Raw genomic sequence first — 23,069 nt, forward strand, 5'->3', positions numbered from 1 at the left:
GAAAGAAAGAAAGAAAGAAAGAAAGAAAGAAAGAAAGAAAGAAAGAAGAAAAGAAACCTGCCTTATTCTCAAGCCTTCCAAGAAAAGGCTGTTCTCTCATAGGTCACATGACTACATTCTTTTCATTTGCTGTTTGTTGTAGTTTGAACACTTCTTTTGTGAGCTTAACTGCTCCCAGTTGCTCAATACTCTTCAAGCTTAAACATAACCTTTCTGGAGGCCTGGTTGCCTCACTACACAGAATAGCTTCCTTGGTATTTTCATATGCAAGAAGCCCTCTCATGAGTCTACACTCATGGCCAAGCAATACATTGAAAAAACTGGTTAAAACCTGAATTGTACACTTCATAAGAGTGAAAGTCTTAGAGGTTGTGTAGGTTTTATCTGTGTAGGGCTTTTAAAAGTTTACAAATAGTAAACTGAAGTGTTGCCAAGACCTTGTATCATTTGAAAGTGTTTGTGCTTCCAGCCTTTCTTATTGAAAAAGAATAGTTTCATATGATATATTCTGATCATACTTTCCCCCTTCCCTAACTCCTTCCAGATTTTCCCTACCCAATCAACTCCACATACCTTCTCTCTCTCTTTAAAAATCAACAAATAAAAACAAGCAAAGAAACAAAAACACAAGAAACACACACACAATTCAGAAAACTGAAAACCAAAGACCAGTAAGACAAAAGGAGGAAGGAGGAGGAGGAGGAAGAAGAAAGAAGAGCCCAAACAATGCTATTAAGACCAAAGTCTTACAACACTAGCATTAAGTTTGTTTTATGTTGGTTAGCTACTGCTCTGGCCATGGGCTTTATCCTGGAGTGTGGTTTATATGCCCAGTGAGACTCCATTGGAGAAGACTAAGTTTTCCTTTGCAAGCAATTGGAGATAGGCTTGGAATCCCATGTGAACTTCCCCTTTCTAGAGCTGGGACCCTGACTGTCTTGTAATTGTGCTGGCTTTGTGCATGCTGCCACAGTCTTTGTGAGCTCATATGTGCATCAGTCCTGTTGTGTCTAAAAGACATTGCTTCTTTGGTGTCATTCATTGCCTCTGACTGTTAAAATCACTGTCCTTTCTTCCACATAGGTCCCTGAGCACTGAGGAAAGAGTTTGATCAAGACATCCCATTTAGGAATGAGTACTCTAATATTTCTCATTCTCTGCTCATTGTCCAGTTGTGAATATCCCTATATAAGATGTATGGGTAGTAAAAATATTTTTTCCATTCTGTAGTCTGCTTCCAGAATGATGGTGTTCTTTGCCATAGAGAAACTTCTCAGTTTCATGAAGTTCCACTTAATAATTGTTGTTCTTAGTGCCTGCACTATCAGTGTCCTGTTCAGAAAGAGTTTTCCTGTGCTAACAAGTTCAAGTCTATTCCCTACCTTCTCTTCTATCAGATATTCAGGATATCGGGTCTTATGTTGAGGTCCTTGATCAATTTAGAGTTGAATTTTGTGCAGAGTGATAAATACGGATGTAGTAGAAGTTTTGGTTTCTTGGGTGCAGCCTTACCAGGCCACAGAGGAAGACAATGCAGCCACTACTGATGAGACCTGATAGACTAGGATCAGAAGGAAGGGGAGGAAGACCTTCCCTGTCAATGGACATGGGGAGGGGCATGGATGGAGTAAAGGGAGGAAGAGTGGGGTTGGGAGGGGAGGAGGGAGGGAGCTACAGGTGGGATACAAAGTGAATAAAGTGTAATTAATAAAAATTTAAAAAAGACATGAAAAAAAAAACTTAGTTAAGTTTTGTAAACTTATTTTTTAATCCCTAGTGTAGGATATGGAGCTGCTTTTAGTTCATCCGCAACTGATAACAACCTCATGTGGCTCAGAGAGGGGCGTGGTCTTTGCCAGCTAGAGATAATTTAACTATGAGGACTCTGAGATGGCATAAATACCAGAGAAGGAAAACACTTTGAGGAGATGGTAGGAGGAGGAAGGCTGCTTGTTTGTTTCCTGTTTGTTGATGCTGGTTTGCTGGACTGGTAACTATCCTGATGGCTGAGATTGATATTGCCCTGAACAAGAGAACTCTAACCGAGAGTAATGAAGTCTAAAGAGGTCTACATCGCCACCTTTCCCTACCTAGCGTTGAAGGGTTGGAAGGCATCAGGAGAGATAAGGGATAAAGAAGGGAGGTAGAGCCTTAGTTATAGGAACCTTAACTATAATATGTTAAAAAGTAGCTTACATATGGATCTGTTAGAATTATTATACATGTAACTATCCATTTTGACCAGCACCATTTGTTGAGGATGCTATCTTTTCTCTGGTTTGTATTTTTGGGCTCTTTGTAAATACTGGGGTGTCCATAGATGTATGTACTTATGTTTAGGTTTTCAGTTTTATCCCACTGATCACATTTCTATTTTTGTGCTAATAACATTGCTGTTTTTATTGTTATAGAGCTTTAGTACAAGTGAACTCTGATATGGTGATAAGATCAGCAGTCCTTATATTATTCAGGGCTGTTTTTAGCTATCCTAGGTTTTTGTGTCTCCATAGGAAGCTAACTTTTAACTGTGCTGAAATTCAGATGGGAATTGAGATCAATCTGTAGATTACTTTTGGTAGGTTGGCCAATCACAATAGATTCTACCAATCTATGAACATGGGAGATATTTCCATTTTGTGGCATTTCCTTCAGTTTCTTCCTTCAGTGTCTTAAACTACAAGTTTTTCACTTGCTTGGTGTGGCAATTTGAATGAAAATGGCCCCCATAAATTCATAGGGAGTCTACTTGGAAGTATGGCCTTGTTGGAATAGGTGTGGCCTTGCTGGGGGAAGTCTGTCACTGGGGATTGGCTTTGAGGTTTCAAATGCTCAGGCCCAGTGTTGCTTTCTCTTCCTGGTGCTTGTAGAGCCTGATGTAGAACTCTCAGGTACCTCTCCAGCACTCTCTCTGCCCCCATGCTGCCATGCTTCCCAGCTTCATGATGATAATGGACTGTAAGCTAACCCTAAGTAAATATTTTTCTTATAAGAGTTATGATGGTTATGATATCTCTTCACAGCAACAGAAACAGTTACCAAGATGGAAGTGGGTACCAAGGAGTGGGGTATTGCTCCGATAGGCCTGACCATGCTTTTGTTTGGAAGAATTTGGATTCGGGGACCTTGGATTAAGAGAGCAGTGGAATGCTTTAAGTGGGGCTTAATGGGCCATACTAGTAGGAGCATGGAAACAGTGGTGCCGAGGGTGAATTGAACTGTGGAGGCCTGGCTCAAGAGCTTTCAGAGGAGAAAAATATTAATATGTGGCCTAGAAATTGTTCTTGCGATATTTTGGTGAAGAATGTGGCTGCTTGCTGCCCATGTTTAAAAAAAATATCTGCCAGAGGTTAAGTGGAAGAGTAATGGATTACCAGCTTTGGCAGAGGACATTTCCAAACAACCTAGCATTGACTATATTGTGTGGCTTAGTGGCCCAGTCTTACACAGATCTATAATGAAAAGAAGCAGGCTGATCAAGGAAAAAAATACAGAATGTACAGTTGGTGGAGAAAAAGAACACCAGGAAATGTGAACATAGTCAATAAAAGCCTGATGCTAAATGGGATAGATGGAGTGGTGACCTCAGAGGAAGACTCCATCCAGCTAAGCTCCCAGTTTGAGAAAAGGAATTAAATAAAAGTGAAAAGGCATTTTTAAAAAGTGAAAAGGAACTAAAGAAAAGCTTAGGGCCAGGTACACCTTTAATCCCAGCACTCAGAAGGCAGAGGCTGTGGGTTTTTTAGTTCAAGCCCAGCCTGGTGTAGAGTGAGTTTCAGCACAACCACGCTTAGGCAGTGAAGGAAACCATTGAAAATAGAAAGCTGGTGAAAATGTTTTTGAATGAGGGGACCATGTTCCAGCCTACCAAGCAACAGAACTTGGCATCGTCAGCCACATGGTTCTGGCTTTAGAGTCAAGGATACAAGAATGGGGTTATGGAATCTCCCTCTGTGTTTAGAAAGGCCAGTGTATAAAGCTGTTGGGGTGAAGCCTGGCTTGCCTTGAGGACAGCAAGATGTTGAAGTTGCCAGAGTTGTAGGATACCTGCTGAGGAAAGCTGCTGACAGGGAGTGGAATCATCTCAAGACAAAGAAATGTGTTACAGTCAACAAAGTTGAAAGGAGTTGGAGATCTGAAGAACACTTTGACATCAGACATGGAGATACAGTGTTTGGAGTTTGCCCAGCTAGTTTTCTATCTTGCTTTGTTTCAGAACTTTCTCACTATGCCCCCTTTTCTCCCTTTTGGAATGGTAATGTATATCCTGCCACATTGTGTTTTGAAAGTATGTGAACTGCTTTTGCTTTTAAAAGGGATTACAGTTAAGAAATTGCTATGAGTGTCAGAAGAGACTTTGGACTGTTATAGGCTATGGGGACTTTTTCTTTTTCTTTTTGTTTTTTTCAAGACAGGGTTTCTTTGTGTAGCCTTGGCTTTCCTGTACTTGCGTTTATAGACTAGGCTGGCCTTGGACTCAGAGAGATCCATCTGCCTCTGCCTCCCGAGTGCTAGGCATGTGCCACTGCACTCGACTTATGGGGACTTTTGAAGTTGGATGAAATTCATTTTGCATTATATTATGGCTACAAGCCTATGGGGGCCAGGGAATAGAATGAGGAAGTTTAAATGAAAATAGACCCCATAGTGTCATAGGGAGTGGAACTATAAGGAAATGTGGTCTTGTAGGAGGAAGTATGTCACTGGGGGTGGGCTATGAGGTTTCAAATGCTCAAGCCAGGCTTACTGTCATTCTCTCTTCCTGATGCCTGTGGATCTAGATGTAGAGTTCTCAGCTACCTCTCCAGCCCCAGGTCTGCTTGTGTGTTGCCATGTTTCCCACCATGGTGATAATGAACTAAATCTTTGAACTGTAACCAGGCCCCAGGTAAATGTTTTCCTTTATAAGAGTTGCTGTTGCCATGGTGTCTCTCATATCAACAAAAACCCTAAGGCATTTGGGTAGAGTTCCTGAGATTTTTGTTGTTGTTGTTAAGGCTATTGTAAAAAGTACTGTCTTCCTGATTTCTTTCTCAGTATATTTGTCATTTATATATGGAAGGCTCTGAGTTATTTATGTTAATTTTGTTTCCTGCTAGCTTACTGAACATTTTTATGAGTTCTAGAAGTTTCCTGATGGAGTTTATAGAATCTTTTCTTTATAAAACTGTCTTCTGCAAATGAAGATGGTTCTCCCTTTCTGATTTCTATCCCCCAATCTCCTTCAATTGTCCTTCTGTTCTAGTTAAGGCTTTAAAAGCATTATTGAGCAAGTAGAGAGTGGACATCCTTTTCTTGTTCCTGATTTTAGTGGAAATGTGCTGAGTTTCTCTTCATTTAGGTTAATGTTGCCTGTGGGCTTTCTGTAAATTGCCTTTATTATGTTTAGGCATTTCTCTTGTATCCATACTCTCTCCCTAGGACTTGTATCATGAAAAAATGCTAGATTTTTTTTTTTCCGAAGGCCTTTTCTGTATCTAGTGAGATGATCATTTTGTCTTTCAGTTTGTTTATATGGTAGGTTATGTTTATAGATTTATGTATGTTGAACCATCCCTGCATTGTTGTGATGAAACCAATCATAACCTATCCACCGACATAATCATGGTGGATATAGTTTTTTAAGTATTTTTGGATTCAATTGGCAAGTATTTTATTGAAAATTTTTACATCCATGTTCATAAGATATATTGGTCTGTAATTTTTTTCTTTGTTGTTTCTTTGTGTGATTAGGTATCAGGGTAATAGTGGTCTTATAAAACTAATTAGGAAATGTTTCTTCACTTTCTATTTTTCAGAATAATTTGAGGAGCATTAGTGTTAATTCTTTGAAGATCTGGTAGAATTGTGAGCTGGATCCATCTTTATAGTCTTATTTTTGTTGATAGACTTTTAATTACTGCTTCTATTTCATTAGGAGATGTGGGTTTGTTTAAATTGCTTATTTGATCTTAATATATCTTTGTTAGTTGTATATGAAAAAATTAATCTGTTTCCTTTTTTTGAGATAGGGTTTCGTTGTGTAGCCTTGGCTGTTCTGGACTCAGTTTGTACCTGGATAGCCTCAAACTCACAGAGATCCACCTGTCTCTGCCTCCCAGAGTGCTGGGATTACAGGCATACACCACCATGCCTGGCTATCTATTTTTTTATACAAATGTTTTTATTTCCTCAGATGGGGGGATGAGTTTGGAGCTGTACCCAAGTTTTTTGAATACATGACTTGTGCTGACTATCTCTAGGCCTAGGTCTGGCAGCTTCTAGCCTCTATCTGCTAACCTAGGCCTAGAATGTTTTCAGCCTCCAAGACTTACTGCTGAATAATCTCACCCTTTCTAAGTTGTTTCTGAATGCTACTGCTACTGGCTGGTTCAATTCAGCTCTTTTAGCTCAAAACTCCTCTCTAAACTGACTGATTTGATCTGGCTTCTATCCACTTCACAATGAATTGCTCTGCTTAGAAAAACTGCCTTTGAACTCCAGGAACTAAACTGCACAAATTCAACACCGTCCACTGAACCGTGCTGAATTGTACTGTCTCCATGAACCCTCTGCTTTGTCTCTCTCTGTCTCTGTGAAAGTGTGTGTGTGTGTGTGTGTGTGTGTGTGTGTGTGTGTGTGTGTTGCTCTCTCTTCGCTGCTTTTAAGCAGAGTGTCTTTCCTGAAATTCTAGCCAGAGGGATTAAAGATGTATGCATGTCTGTATACCAGCCGTAGCACACAGACTTAGATCTTTAGATATGATCTTTTGCCAGAGCAGCCATATTGCTGGATTAAAATTTCTCTACACTTTTAGGTTTTTAGTTTGGTAGAGTACAGATTTTTAAGTTTATCTATTGTGATTTCCCTCAGTGTATGTTGTAATGTTTCTTCTTTCATCTCTAATTTGGATCTTCTATTTGTGTTTTAGTTAATTTGACTAAGAGTTTTTCACTCTTACAGGTTTTCTTAAAGAGCCAACTTTTTGTTTTATTGATTCTTTGTGATTTTGTTGTTGTTGTTTGTTTGATTCTGTTTCATTGATTTCAACACTGAGTTTGATTATTTCTTGGTATCTATTTATTATTCTTAGGTTCTGTTTTTCTAGAGCTTTCAGATGTGCTGGAAAATTAGTAATATGGGTCTCTTCAACTTTTTTGATGTAAGCATTTCGGGCTATGAACTTGCCACTTAGATCTGCATTTATTTGTCTTATAGGTTTGACTGTGTGATGTTTTCATTAGCACTCAATTGTAAAGAGCCTTTAATTTCCTTCTTGATTTCTGTCTTAACCCAAATTTGTCATTTAGTAGTGAGTTGTTCAATTTCCATGAGTTTGTATATTTTCTTTTGTTGAGATCCATCTTAAATCCATTGTGGTTGGATAGGATGCAGGATGATATTTCAATTTTATTATATGTGTTGATACTTGCTTTGTATCTAAGTATGTGGTTAATTTTAGAGAAAGTTCCATGAGCTGCTGAGAAGAAAGTATATTCTTGTATGTTTGGTTGAAATGTTTTGTAAATGTCTGCTAGGTCCATTTCATTTATGGTGTCATTTAACTCAATCATTTTTCTGTTCAGGTTTTGACTGGATGACCCGCCTTTTGGTGAGAAATCACCCACTGTCATTATATGAGGATCAATATGTGATTTTTAGCTGTCATAGTGTTTCTTTTATGAACTTTTCTGCCTTTGGGCTTGTTTCATAAATTTCTGGAATTGCAATATCCTTTTTATGTGTTTTTTTCTTTGATAGGTATACACTGTTTCCTTATCTCTTCTGATTAGTTTTGGTTTGAAGTCTATTTTGCCAGAGATTAAAACGACTACACCTGCATGTTTCTTGGTCCATATGTGTGTAATACCTTATTCCATCCTTTTATCCAATATAAGGTAATTTCTGTCCTTGGTGGCAAAGTATTTCTTGAATTCAGGAGAAAGATTCTGTTTTCTAATCCAGTCAGTTAGTCTGTAAATTTTTTTTATTATTTTATTTTATTTTTTATTAATTATATTTTATTCACTTTGTGTCCCCCATAAGCCCCTCCCTCCTCCCCTACTGATCCCACCCTCTCTCCCCCTTCTTCACACATGACCCTCCCCAAGTCAACTGATAGGGGAGGTCCTTTTCTCCTTCCTTCTGATCTTAGTCTATCAGATCACATCAGGAGTGGCTGCATTGTCATCTTCTGTGGCCTGGTAAGGCTGCTCCCCCCTCAGGGGGAGGTGATCAAAGAACAGGCCAATCAGATTATGTCAGAGGCAGTCCCTCTTCCCATTACTATGTAACCCACTTGGACACTAAACTGCTGTGGGCTACATCTGTGCAGGGGATCTAGGTTATCTCCATGAATAGTTCTTGGTTGGAATATGAGTCTCTGGGAAGTTCCCTGTGTTCATATTTCTGGTTCTGTTGCTCTCCTTGTGAGGTTCCCGTCCTCTCCAGCTCTTACTATTTCCCACATCTTTCATAAGATTTCCTGCACTCTGCCCAACAGTTGGCCTTAAGTCTCAGCGTCTGCTTTGATAGTCTGCAGGGCAGAGGCTTTCAGAGGCCCTCTGTGGTAGATTCCTAGGTTGTTTCCTTTTTTCTTCTTTTTCTGTCCATCCTCTTTGCCTTTCAGGATGGGGATTGAGCGTTTTAATCAGGGTCCTCTCTCTTGACTAGTTTCTTCAGATGTACAGATTTTATTTACTAGATTTATCCTATGTTATATGTCTATATAAATGAGTATATACCGTGTGTGTTTGAGGAATTTATACTATTAATATTGAGAGTTATCAATGAACTGTGTTAATTTTGTTGTTATGATGTGGATTTTTCTCTTTTTTACTTATTCAAAGATTGTTTATTTCTTGTGTTTTGGGTGTAACTGAAATTTTCTAATAGAAATTTCATTCTAGTACTTTCTTTAATACCGGATTGGTAGATAGGGATTGCTTAAATTTTGCTTTATCATGGAATGTTTTTCATTCACTATTGATTATGATTGATATTTTTGTTGGGTATGGTAATATGGGATAGCATTTGTAGAACATCTTCTAGGCCTCTAGAATCTTCATTGAAAAGTCTGGTTTTTCCTTCAGCTGATAAACACCTTCAGCAAAGTGGCAGGATACAAAATCAACTTAAAAAAAAAATCAGAAGCCTTCCTGTATACCAAAGACAAAAGGGCTGAGAAAGAAATCAGGGAAACAACACCCTTCACAACAGCCACTAATAACATAAAGTACCTTGGGGTGACTCTAACCAAGAAAGTGAAAGGCCTCTTTGAAAAAAACTTTAAGTCTCTGAAGAAAGAAATTGAAGAAGATATCAGAAGATGGAAAGATCTCCCGTGTTCATGGATTGGTAGGATTAGCATTGTGAAAATGGCCATCTGCCAAAAGCAGTCTACAGATTCAACGCAATTCCCATCAAAATACCAACTCAGTTCTTTACAGACCTTGAAAGAAAGATTCTCAGCTTCATATGGAGAAACAAAAAACCCAGAATCTCCAAAACGATCTTGTACAACAACAGATCATCTGGAGGTATCTCCATCCCCGATCTCAAGCTGTACTACAGAGCAATAGTAATAAAAACTGCATGGTATTGGCATAGAAACAGAAAGGAGGATCAATGGAACCAAATAGAAGACCCAGAAATAAACCCACGTACCTATGAATACTTGATTTTCGACAATGAAGCCAAAACCACTCAATGGAAAAAAATGGTCCAACTGGATGTCTACATGCAGAAAAATGAAAATAGATCCATATTTATCACCCTGCAGAAAACTAAAGTCAAAGTGGATCAAAGACCTCAACATAAAACCAGATACTCTAAATCGGTTAGAAGAAAAAGTGGGGAAGAGCCTAGAACTCATTGGCACAGGAGACTATTTCCTGAACAGAACACCAACAGCACAGGCTCTAAGAGCAACAATCAATAAATGGGACCTCACGAAACTGAAAAGCTTCTGTAAAGCAAAAGACACTGTCGTCAGAATAAAACGACAGCCTACAGACTGGGAAAGGATCTTCCAACCCTATGTCTGACAGAGGGCTGATATCCAGCATATATAAAGAACTAAAGAAGTTAAAAGCAATAAATCAAGTAACCCAATTAAAAAATGGGGTACAGAGCTAAACAGAGAATTCTCTGTAGAGGAATATAGAATGGCAGAGAAACACTTAAAGAAATGCTCAACCTCATTAGCCATTAGGGAAATGCAAATCAAAACGACCCTGAGATTTCAGCTTACATCCATCAGAATGGCCAAGATGAAAAACTCAAGGGACAACACATGCTGGAGAGGTTGTGGAGAAAGGGGAACCCTCCTCCATTGTTGGTGGGAGTGTAAACTGGTACAACCACTTTGGAAGCCAATCTGGCGCTTTTTCAGACAATTAGGAATAGTGCTTCCTCAAGATCCAGCTATACCACTCCTAGGCATATACCCAAAATTTGCTCAAGTACACAACATGGACATTTGCTCAACCATGTTTGTAGCAGCTTTATTTGTAATAGCCAGAACGTGGAAACAACCCAGATGTCCCTCAATGGAGGAATGGATACAGAAATTGTGGTATTGTTACACAATGGAATACTACTCAGCAATCAAAAACGAGGAAATCATGCAATTTGCAGGCAAATGGTGGGATCTAGAAAAGATCATTCTGAGTGAGGTATCACAGAAGGAGAAAGACACACATGGTATATACTCACTCATATAGTCCTATAAGATATGATAAACATAATGAAATCTATACACATAAAGAAGATAAGCAAGAAAGAGGACCCAGGGTAAGATGATCAATCCTCACTTAGAAAGACAAATGGGATGTTCATTGGACGTAGGAGAAAACAAGTAACAGGACAGGAGCCTACCCTAGAGGGCTCCTGAAAGACTCTACCTAGCAGTGTATCAAAGCAGAAACTAAGACTCATAACCAAGCCTGCGGCAGAGTGCAGGGAATCATATGAAAGAAGGGGGAGTTTGTATGACGTGGAAAGGATAGGAGCTCCACAAGACCAAATATATCTGGGCACAGGGGTCTTTTCTGAGACTGACACTCCACCAAGGACCATGTATGGATATAACCTAGAACCTTTGCTCGGATGAAGCCTGTGGTAGCTCAGTAACCAATTGGTTTCCCATAATAAGGGGAACAGGGACTATTTCTGACAGGAACTCAATGGCAGGCTCTTTGACCTCCACACCCCCCAAGGGAGGAGCAGCCCTGCTAGGCCACAGAGGAGGACTTTGCAGCCAATCCTGAAGATGCCTGATAAAACAGGGTCAGATGAAAGGAGAGGAGGTCCTCCGCAATCAGTGGACTTGGAAAGGGGCAGGGAGGAGATAAGGGAGGGAGGGAGGTTTTGGGAGGGAATGAAGGAGCGGGATACAGCTGGGATACAGAGGTAATAAAATATAACTAATAATAAAATATATATATACAAAAAAAGGTCTGGTTTTATTCTAATTGGCCTGCCTACTTATATGTGACTTGGTATTTTTCCTTGTAGCTTTTAATAGAAATTCATTTTTCTATATGTTTAGTGTTTTATTATGTCATGGGAATTTATTTTCTGGTCCTATGTATTTGGCATTCTGTATGCTTCCTGTACCTTGGTTGGCACATCCTCCTTCTTTAGGTTGGGGAAATTTTCATCTATCATTTTGTTAAAAATATTTTCCATGATTTTTACCTTTGTTTCTCCTCCTTCTTTTATTCCTGTTATTTGCAGATCTAGTCTTTTTATAGTGTTCCAAATTTCCTGGATGTTTTATGCCTGGATTTTTTTTAATTTTAGATTTAACATTTTTTTTAACTAAAGTGTTCATTTCTTCTACTTAGTCTTCAAAACTTGAAATTCTCTTTTCCATGTCTTGTTAGTAAGGCTTAGCTCTCAGGCTTTTGACTTCCTAAATTTTTCATTTCCAGTTTTATTTTGGTTTGGGTTTTTTTTTTTTTGTCATTATATTTCTCTGTTAAATTCTTTCTTTTTTCATTATTTCATTCAGCTGTTTATTTGTGTTTTCATGGTCTTCATTGGAAGATTTATTGATGTCCTCTTTAAGGTCCTTGAATACGTTCATAATTGGTATTTTGAAGTCTTTGTCTTGTGTTTAAGCTTTATTACATTTCTTAAGGCCTACTGAAACAGAGTTATTGATTTCTGGTAGAGGAATATTAGCTTCACTGTTAATGTGTTTTTGTACTGGAGTTATGATGATTTGAGGTACTTCTAGGTCTTGTCGTCTTTATTGGATGAGTATCTTGTTCTTTGGTTGCTCTTGCCCTTTCTGGATCCTAGGCAAGTGGGGTAAATGTAGAGTCACTGGTAGAGAATGTTTCCACAAGTTGGTGGGTGACAGAAAGGAAAGGAGATAAGTTAGAGAAGAAAGACTGAGAGGAGCTATGGCAAGGAGTTAGGGGGATCTGGTTCACACCAAGAGATAGAGTCCCCAGAAGATGGATTGTGGTGGGAGGAGGGGCTCTTGCCAGTAGGTTTCAGTAGAACAAAAAATAAGTCTAGAAAGACAGGGATGAAAGGGTTAGGGGGGAATCCTGTATCTGTACCAAGAGTTGGGGTTTCCAGTGAATGATGATGAGATGGGAGAAGGAGCTCGTGAGAGCTGGCTGAAACTAGACAGAGAATAATGGAGGAAAAGAAGGATAGTGACTATCACCTTCCTGAGTCTGAGCCTGGTATGGCCGCTGGGAGTCCAAGATAGAATGTGTTTCTGGGTTTTGGCTACTGATACAGAAGAATCAAGATGAGCTAGAAGGGAAGGCTGGGGACAGGGGAAAGCTGATCTAGGTCTCATCAAGAGGTGGAGTCCCTAGGGAGTCGAGGTGGTATGAGAGGAGTTACATCTGCAAGCTATCTGCTACAGGGCTGAGGGTGAGCCTAGAAAGATCATAATGGAAGACAGAAAGGACAGTGAAAGTCTGTTCTTCCATCTTATGATCAGTCTAGGTCAAGTGTTTATTCATCTTCCCAGCCACAACTGTAATAATTTTTTTAATGATTTGACTTATGAATTTCTTTTGGTTGGAGTCTAGTAATATGCTTTTTAAAAAAGTGGATGAGTGACTCCTTTGTATCAATTTATGTAATTTTAATGAAATATCAGTAGATGGCAGTATATTGTTTGGTTTTCTTTCTCTTTCTTTTTTAAATATATTCCACCATAGAGATCTAAGAAAAAGCAACAAACAAAACAACAACAAAAAAATCCAACTCAATCTTTTCCAATATTTTAAGGATAGTTGATTTAATTAACATTATGTAACAGTTTTTCAACTGATGTTGATTCATGATTCAGAAATAAAGATCAAAAAATACCAGTTATTTTCTTATCATATGAATCCAATTTTCTTCATTCTTTATGTTAGTCATCAAATATTTGAGGGAGTGCAAAAAGAGTAGGATGTTATTTGCCTTCGTAAAGTAAAGTCTAAAGGGGAAATAGAATAAAATAATGAAAATTATAAGAAAAAATTTTTTTTGAAATATCAGGAACTAGCTAAATGTTTTAACCTAACAAGTTTGTAAATGGTACCACCTAGATACAAAATGAGCTCCATGTCACTGTAGAATCTATAATATTATCTAGCATAGTACAAAGATAAATGAATATATTAAAAAGAGAGAGTCTTATCTGTCTAGATAGAGCAAACAAGAATTTTTTAAGGAAGACGGTATCTAAATTAGTGCTGAGTTGAAAGCTTGGCTGTAATGTGGGCATGATCAGAACTGTTTCAAGAAGCATTATTTTGTCAAAATGTGGCAAAGCAGAGATAGATAGATTATGGGTCTGCATGTATTGTGTGACAGGCATTTCTAGGTCTCTACCCTTTAGAAGCTTGTATCAGTTGAAGAATATAAGAAACGATGGCAGTGGTGATCAATGCTATTGAGAAATATGGGGTTGGAAACATGGTCCAGCTAGTAAAGTATTTATGTACGTAAAGACCTAAATCAGTTCTGCCAGAGCCCACATAAGAAAGCCAGGCATAGCAGTGCATGTCTGTGATATCACACTAGGAAGGTCCCTGGGACATGCTGGCCAGCCAGTCTAGCCTACCCAGTGAGTTTCAAGTTCAGTGAGAATCAAAGTCCAAATAAGAAAGATGCAGAAGGTTCTTGGGGAAGATACTCACTCAGCGTCTTCCTACCTCTGCCTACATGTGGACATGTGAAGACAGAGAGAGACAGAGAGACATAGAGAGAGAGGGAAAAGGGGAGACAGAAAGAGGGAGTGCGTGCATGCACGTGCAAACAAGAAACAGGATGAAAGAATGAGGTCATGTTTTAAGAAGAGCTTTTAGGAAGGATTCCCAGTTAACACAAGTAAGGGAAGATTGGTTTCCAATATAACTTAAAGATGACCAGTAAATTTTACAGGAAGAATTGTAGTATCTAAAGGAAGAAAAAAAGTAAGATTCTACCATGTCCCTTAGATAAGACAAGTAAAGCAATGGCCTTGGATATTCTACATGTGATAACATCTTTCAGGATTTCCCAAAGGGGCAATGAATACCAACAATGAACTCTCTTTATCTTTGGCAAATCTAGTTAAATTGCCCTGAGCCCTACATCTTTCCAGAGACTTCTTGAGATAATAACTTAGGGTTAAAGCAACAATAAGCAACAATTCAACTTATAATTTTTTGAGATATAGAAGGCTGGAGGGGTCAAAGAGATGAGTTTCAAAATTGAAATACCTGTGCGAAATTCAAGTGGAGATGTGAAGTAGGCAATCTAGTCTGAGTCTATAAGTCAAAAAGGATGTTCAGGGTAGAGATGTAGATTTAGGAATGCTCAGCCTCTAACTAGATGATTTTTTTTTTCAAGACAGTGCTTTTCTGTGTATCCTTGGCTGTCCTGGACTTGCTTTGTTGATAAGGCTGGCCTTGAACTCACAGCCATTTGCCTGCTTCTGCCTCCCTGAGTGCCGGGATTGAAGGCATGTGCCACCATGCCCGGCTTTAACTGGATGATCTTAAAGTGTTGAACTGGATGGCATACCTTGTATTAGGAGGAACAAAAAAGAGGTAGATGAAAATCAAGTACCAGAATACTCTATAGAAGTGAGAAAGTTGAAAAGAGCCAGCAACAGAGGCAAAGTATTGTGTTTTAGAGGACACACTCATGATCACACATGTCAAATCTTGTCACCAAGTCAAATAAAAGGAAGATTAAATTATTCTTTGAATGTGGAAACATGGAAAACACAGCTACCATGCAGAAATTCATTGGGGGTGGTGTGGTAGGTGCTCAACTCTCTGAAGGCTCAAGAAGAATGAAAGGAAGGAAGAGGATAGCAAGTATCTGGCCATAAAGAGGTTAAAGAATGGCGTTGATAGTTGAAGGATATTATAGTGTGAATGTGTAGTGGCACTCCTGTTGGTTAGACTGGGGTAATGTGTATAATCAGATAAAGAAGGAAAGTGTTTTAAGACTATGTTCAGAGTCATGTCTTTGAGGATATTACTAGACTTGGTGACTTGATGAAGAGGCAGTAGTTCTGGGTTTCAGTTAAAGCAGAAAAAAAAAAAAAGTTAAAGCTAAAGATGAGATTCTGCCAAAGGTGGAGCTTGCGTTTCAGGGAACACAAAGGATGAGCATCAAATAAGGGTTGTGCCCAGCTCCATGGGGTTGCACATTTATAGTAAGGAACGATTTGAAAGTCTGAGGGCTTTTCCTAAAGACTGTGGTATCCTAAGACAACCTACATATCCTAGATATGGAGAATATTAGACCCAGTGTTATCTTTAGGTCGATTGTGCCAATGGCACTGGTTTGAAGGAGAGAGATTAGACTTACTAGGAAGACAACTCACCTAACAGGCAGGAACTTAGAGCATGAAATTGTGCACTCTCTTGAAAGAGCCCCTCCCTCAAGGAGTGTGAGTGATGGTGGGACTAGAACAGAGGTCCTGTGGCAGATGTGTATGTAGCCTGTGCAAGGTTCCAGTTCCTTCGCCAGCACTAGGAGAAGAAAGATTAACAATCTAATTTGGTTCTGCAGTGATACATGACATGATTGCTCTTCCTTGAAAAGTACTCTAGCATAGTTTAGCATTAATAATATGAACTTTGGCACCAAAATACATAGATTAAACTCACATTACAAAAGCTCTGTATAAACTCCTGATCTGTTTGGGCCTCAGTGGACCCTTCTATAAATATCTACCTCATAGAGTCAGATGGAGTTTATACAGGTAAAATATTTAGAACACTACGAAGAGCAGAATAAATATTGTATATAACACTTTAAGAATCTGAAGCACTTAGTGTCCCAGCACAAGTAGGGTAGGCACGCAAGAAGCACTCAGCACTGCAGTCACTTGAAAGCATTGGGCTAAGGATAAAGTGTGCATTCTAAGGCAGGTAGGGAAATTAAGGATGAAGTGTTTGGCCATAAAACTAAACAAAGACAGTAGAGAATATAATTGGACCTGCTAATACTAATCTGAAGCAGTTCTGTCTATGATAAAGGAAGGACATAGAGCCGAGGCACTAACACAGAATAGACTCAGAATCAGGAAGAACCCAGGAAGTAAGGAAGTTCCAAATGAGATTTGAAGGAAGTGACCAGAAGACAAGAAAAAATCCTAAATTCTCACATTGATTCTGACAATCTGTTAGTTAAATTTTCAGGGTTTCTCCAGCTTGGTTTTAGTCTCCTCACGTAGGAAGCAATTTTGGTTTACTTTATTTTTGTGAACACATCTTAGTCATTTAAGCTTAGAAGGCATGTGTAATCTACATATGTATGTATATGTACTGTGTATGTGTATGTGGGTATGTGTTGTGTTTAATTTTTAGAAAAGATGCTCAGTGATTAATGAAACTTCTCTGTGGAGCTTTCTTGCATGTGCCTGACTTTTGGGATAATCTTTCTTTCTTTCTTTCTTTCTTTCTTTCTTTCTTTCTTTCTTTCTTTCTTTCTTTCTTTCTTTCTTTCTTTGTTCTGCAAAGTTTGGAATCATGTTAGTACAGGTTAGATTTACAACATCTATAAGGATCTTGGGCTTTGGCTAACAGTAAGCTGACTAAGAAATTCTTTATTCACAAATGTGAAATAGGAGGTGATAACTTCCAGTCTTAACAGTATTTGTTGACATTGAGTCCATTTTTTTTGTGTGTCATAAGAACTTGTATCATTTCCTGTGAACAGGCAAAGTCTGATGCTGTTGTCCTAAAACCCATAATGCTCTCTGTCTTGTCATCATCTTGCTGCTCTGGATTAGTGCCATTCTTTCTCTTCCTTTTTTAATGGAATAAAATCTCTGCCATCCACTTACAAACACATTTTCAAACCTGCTTAGGGTCCACCCTAGCTGAAATAACACAGGACAGAAATTTTTAGATGTTCTTAGAATTATGTTTGTATGTGCTAGCTAAATCTATTTCAATATAGTACTGAATATTCCTGCTGCTAATCCATAACAACTACTCAGCATATGTCAGGTATTTTGTGTATGTGTGTGTATAATTACATATGTATGTAATACACATACAAAATTATGTTATATCTTTACTTATTACCTTGGCCCTGTGGGGCTTCATAGACGAAGACGCTGAAGATAAAATACAAAGCTTCCTCAAGATCCTAACAGCTGAAAAGCTGAACCAAAATTTAAATATAGTTTTTCTTTCCTTCCTAAATCTCATTTAATTGTTGTACTTAATATTAGTACTAATAGTGAACAGTCTTTAATCATCCTTGTAATGTATTTAACATCTCTCAGAATCATGAATATGTGACAGGAAAAAAGGGAAAAGTGAAACTATCAATATATATTGTTTTGTAGGAGTAAAGAAGGTGAATTAATCCAGGGAAAAGAGTTAAGAAACAGAGAATGTCAGGAGACAAAGAAAGGAAGAATGAAGGCATTCCTAAAGAAGGTAAGGAAGCAATCTTAGTAAATAGCTAAAAGATCAGTAGCAATGATGAAAATGAATGAAAGGATTATGGTGTTAAAATTCATAGCTAGAGGAGAAGGAAGCAGTCATGTTTCACCAAGAGTAAGCACATACAGGGTTTATATGTTTTATATAACACTTAAAAACAGGAAAACACAACTAAGGAATGCTGAAAGTTTGTGTGTGTGTGTGGGGTCTTCCCCAGGTTAGAGCACACCAACTAGTTATCCAATACCAAGTAGTTGGCCCTGAAAATATATATACAAGTTACATTAGACATACCAAGCAGGTTGTACGTATGTACTTAGTAATATATATGTATACATATATATGTGTATATGCATGCATATATGTATGTATATATGTATATAAACATGTGTATATATATGCATGTAAAAAAACTACTGAAAAAGCCACACATTTGAAAAAAGTGAGGAAAGGTATATGGAAGACTTTGGAGAAAGTTATGAGTTATTATTTCAAAAACTAAGTAATTAAAAAAAAATCAGGAATACACTGAAAAAAATTAACGACAAGCGGTTTCCCTTACTATGGTCGCACTGTAACCATAACATGTGCAAGATGTCCACATTAAGAAATGAAGACAATCACATTTACTCTGTTCTTTAAAGAACTGCTACAACAATGAGGCAAGCAACCTTGAAGTGCCATTATTGCTTTGTTCTTGTATTGGAGGAACCCTGCTATTTGACTTGCAGTTCTCCCAGTCTGGATAACCATTCTGAACTTTAAGGTGCAGGACTTCCTCTTTCCAGCAGTGCCTCTTGCTCTCTGCCTGGCTTCATCTGGAGAGTGTCTTTAGACACATATTCCTCTAACCACATTTGATATATGGCCTTTGACACAACTCCCTGCTGGCTCTCCCCTCCCCAAGCCTCTATGATAGTTAGGTACTATGTTGCCATCCGTATGATAGGAGTGTGCTGTTTAATGCAAATCAAGCATCTTTGAAGTGCCTAGTTCTAACCAATTGTGTACACCTATCCTTGGAGCTTCCCACCTACTCCCCAAGGGTTATATGCTTTTGTTCTCTACAGTTAAAGTTTAACTAGCTCCAGGAAGTGTTTCCCGGAGTGTGTGATCCCTATACAGTGTCTGCTGGCCATTTCAGGCTCGATTCTCATCCCATGCCCTTCCTGACTTTGTGGGTTGGTGGGAGACAGCCCCTAGGCAGGAGGAGAACCACATTTTTAATTTTGTTTAGAGCTAGAAAGGGAGAGTGGCAACCCCAAATTTAGTTATTGATAAGAAAAAAATCAAAGTTTTAATGAATTTATAGCAAGAAATATGACTTTCTTAAGATGGCTGAAATTAATTTGTATTAAATACCTTATTCTTTTGTCTAGCAATGGGCAAAGAAGACACATCTTCATTAACTAATGCTGTAGAGCAAGTTGCCAAACAACAACAATCACAAACATCAGAAATAGAAAAGCATAAAAAACTTTTGTTCCATTTGCAGGTAACTAATTTCATATAATCTTTTAAGATGTCTTTTAGCTTCTTCAGAACATTTGGTGAACTGTAACTTATGAAGAATAGCCAGGGACTGGAGTGATGGTTCAGTTGGTAATGTGCTTGCCACACAAGCAAATGAACCTGAGTTTGTTGGCCAGGACCCACGTAACAAAGCCACATATAATGGCATGTGCCTTAGGGGTGTATAGAGAAATTTTACTCTACCAATATGGCTGCTCTGGCAAAGGATCACATCCCAAGACCTTCCTAGGTCTGTGTAATCCTACTGGAATGCAGATAGAACAAATACTTTTAATCCTTCTGGCTGGAATACAGACATGCCCTTAGTACACACCTTAGATCCTAAACAATGGAGGGAAAATTGATTTGTAGAAGGAAGCACTCTGTTTCAAAGTGATGTCTAATTGAGAGGCAGACAAAGCAATGAATCAGAAAAAGATTTGACAGAATGAATCAGAGATAGGATATGCCCAACTCTCAGGAGAACAGATAGGAAAGAGAAGCTACTTAAGAGCAGTGCAGAGTCTGGGGGGCTGGTGGAGACAGTACAGTACAGTTCAGGAGTGTAATAACAGTTCAGTTGAATGCAGTTCAGTTCAGTCCAAGCAGAACAATTCACTGAGAAATAAAGAGAATCCAGTTTGAATCAATTAGTTTGGAGAGGAGTTTTGAATCAGAACAGCTGAGTTGAACCAGCCAGCTGGAGTTTAGCAGGAACAAGAAAGGGTGAGCTTATTCAGCTGTAAGCCTTGGAGACAACAATGACATCTGATGAATAAAAGTTACTTTTATAGGACTGTGGACAAAGGATGATCTCTGTGGCTTACTGGCTAGCCAGCCTAGCCTAAATGGCAAGCCCTAAGCCAGGGAGAGACCCTGCCTCATAAAACAGAGTAGATGATGTTTGAGGAACAACACCAGAAGCTGTCCTCTAGTTTTTGCATTCATGTACATATGCAGGAGATGTAAAGATATAGTCACACATTCAAATACACATATGTACACACACATGCAAACACACATACCAGCACCATCACAAATAAAAGAATAGTATTGGGATGTTTATTTTAAATTAATATTTATTCTCCTAAGCTTTCTGTTCTCCCAAAGTAATCACTATGATATTTGAGTTTTTAGAATATCTTACACTCCCATACAGTGTCATTGTAGGTACACTGTCATTATAGCTGTAGTGTATGTACATAAAACTCCATACCCCATAGGATTATTTAAATTCATCCCTGTGGAATTTTCCCATAAAACCCTAAACTGAAGAAACTAATAAAACCGTGTAAGCCAATAAAGCTATGGCATCTGAGTGATTAGTTGTCAGTGAATACTTCAGGCAGCCTTCCTGTTTCCTGTGCACAATGTTCTGTCATCGTTCTGCAAGGATCATGGGGGCCATCTTGGTCTTGTATGAAACATAATTGAACATAACTACATTCTATGAATATGACTAAAGAAAAGAAACTGTGTTTGTAAAGATGTTATTAAATAGATCACAAAAATGAAAAGAATGCGCTCTGGAGCTGAATTGTCCTGCTTGCAAGGCTAGATCTGGATATTTAGCTTTATAATTGAATTTGCCAGTGCCTCTTACTCCTCTTTTGTAAAATGGAGAGAATGATGGAGTATGGCTGTAAGGGCTTTGTGAGTATTACAGTAAACTTGTAATTATATGTAAGGTATCATTTTGGGGGCCACAGTTGACATTAGGACTTTATTTTGACATTTAGTTAAGTATTAGTGTATTCATAGATATATAATGGTGATAATTAAATTAATGTAGTATATATTGTTTATAAATATTTCCATTATGTTAGTCACTCCTAAAATAATTTGTATAAAGAATTTTTCTTTTCTCTTTTCTGGTTTTTTTTTGAGACAGGATTTCTCTGTGTAACAACAGCCCTTGCTGTTCTAGACTCACTTTGTAGACCAGGATGGCTTCAAACACACAGAGATCCACCTGCCTCTGCCTCCTGAGTGTGAGTGTGGGGATTAAAGGTGTGTAATACCACACCCCACTTCTAAAGAATTTCTTATAACAACTGTTTAAAATAAAACTTCAAACAATATTTTATTTATGCTGAGAGCCTTTTTTTGAGTAAAAATTTTACAAAACACCGTGTTTACCCTTGCATGGCTCATTACCTGTGGGAGGGAGAAAAAACATTAAGCAAATAATTATATAACATACTGCATCATCAACATTAGAAACGATAACCCAATACAGATTTAACACAAGAAAAACTTTTTACTAAAGAAGTGACCTTTCAAAGTCAAGTTGTACAGGGCAGCTGAGGTATTGAATACCTGGGACAAGTTTAAGAGTGAGGGGTTAAGAGGTTAATATTCCAGAGAGTTCATAGAGGCTTGACATAGCATTGGCACATTCACAGGACCAGAAGTACCTTGGCAATGGCATAGAATAGAGAAGGTTTTGAGAAATGGTGGAAGCTATTCCCCGTGATAGGAAAGTTGCATCTTATCATGATAAGAGCCAAATGGGTTTTAAAACAAAGATTCAGTTAAAAAGTTTGTTATAGAAAGAGAAGTCTAGGTCTATAAAAAGTATTTGTTTCAACAACTACTTGTGACAAAAACTCTCAGCAAATCAGGAATAGACAAGAATTTCCTCAATCCAAAGAAAAACAACATCTGTGTAAGAACAACCATATGTCTGAGGCTGAAATACTGAGTGATCCTCTAGTTCCTCTAGTGATCAGGAACAAAACAAGAAGCTTGCTTTTATTTTTATACAAAATAGTACCAGTAGTTCAAAGCAGGGCATCATGTCAGAAGAAAACTTCTTAAAAAGTTATACAAGGCATGGTTACCTTTATAAAAATCCCAATGCATCCTGAAAGGGCTATTAATATTAATAAGTGAATTTAAAAAGTAATAGAATACTAAGGTTAACATTTAAAAAGTGTATTGTATGTCTGTTTATGGGTAAGAAATGATTAAAAAATTTAAAACAACACTATATGATGGTACCAAAACTGTGCAGTTAAGTAGAGATGAATTTGACAAATGGTCATAAAAGCCAAGTATGGATGAGAAAAGTTAGAGACCTAAAAAATAGAAAGCTATACCATTTTCATAAATCATTAAAATGTTAGTTCTTCCAATTTTGTCCAAGCAATCTCAAGTAAAAATTTTACCTCAGTTTTGTTTTTGACCAGCTGATTCTAAAATTGGGTATAGACAAAGAACCTAAAAGTGGCCAAAGCAACTCTGAAGAACAATGTTGGATTCCTGATACTTCCTGGAGTACTTTTGAGTACCAACAGCCAACTTTCTAATTTGCCAAATACCAACTAGATCCAAATAGTTCAGTTTAATTCTGACACTGCCTGATGTTAGCATACACTCACATACACTCATTAGCCGTGACACACATAATGATGATAGATATGTAGGTAGAAAGGTAAGGAGGTAGGTAGATAGATAGATAGATAGATAGATAGATAGATAGATAGATAGATAGAAAGATAGATAGATAGATAGGATAGACAGACAGCATCAGCCCTTCCATATAGACATTAGCCATTACACACATAATGATTGTAGATATGTAGGTAGGTAGGCAGGTAGACAGACAGACATATATATATATATATATATATATATATATATATATATATATATATA

The 23,069-nt window shown here is 38.0% G+C and overlaps 1 protein-coding gene across 1 annotated transcript in view; it reads left to right on the plus strand.

The window, feature by feature from the left end:
* Window positions 1-23,069, plus strand: part of Ccdc122 (coiled-coil domain containing 122) — a 55,622-nt gene that overhangs the window by 2,649 nt on the left and 29,904 nt on the right. The window contains exons 2-3 of the mRNA XM_055609519.1: window positions 17,798-17,891; window positions 19,277-19,392. Coding sequence (XP_055465494.1) covers window positions 17,846-17,891; window positions 19,277-19,392 — 162 coding nt within the window. The 5' untranslated portion in view covers window positions 17,798-17,845. The remainder of the gene's footprint in view (window positions 1-17,797; window positions 17,892-19,276; window positions 19,393-23,069) is intronic.

This window comes from Psammomys obesus, unplaced genomic scaffold (assembly GCF_907164565.1).
Source record: "Psammomys obesus unplaced genomic scaffold, mPsaObe1.curated_primary_1811, whole genome shotgun sequence".
Lineage (NCBI taxonomy): Eukaryota > Metazoa > Chordata > Mammalia > Rodentia > Muridae > Psammomys > Psammomys obesus.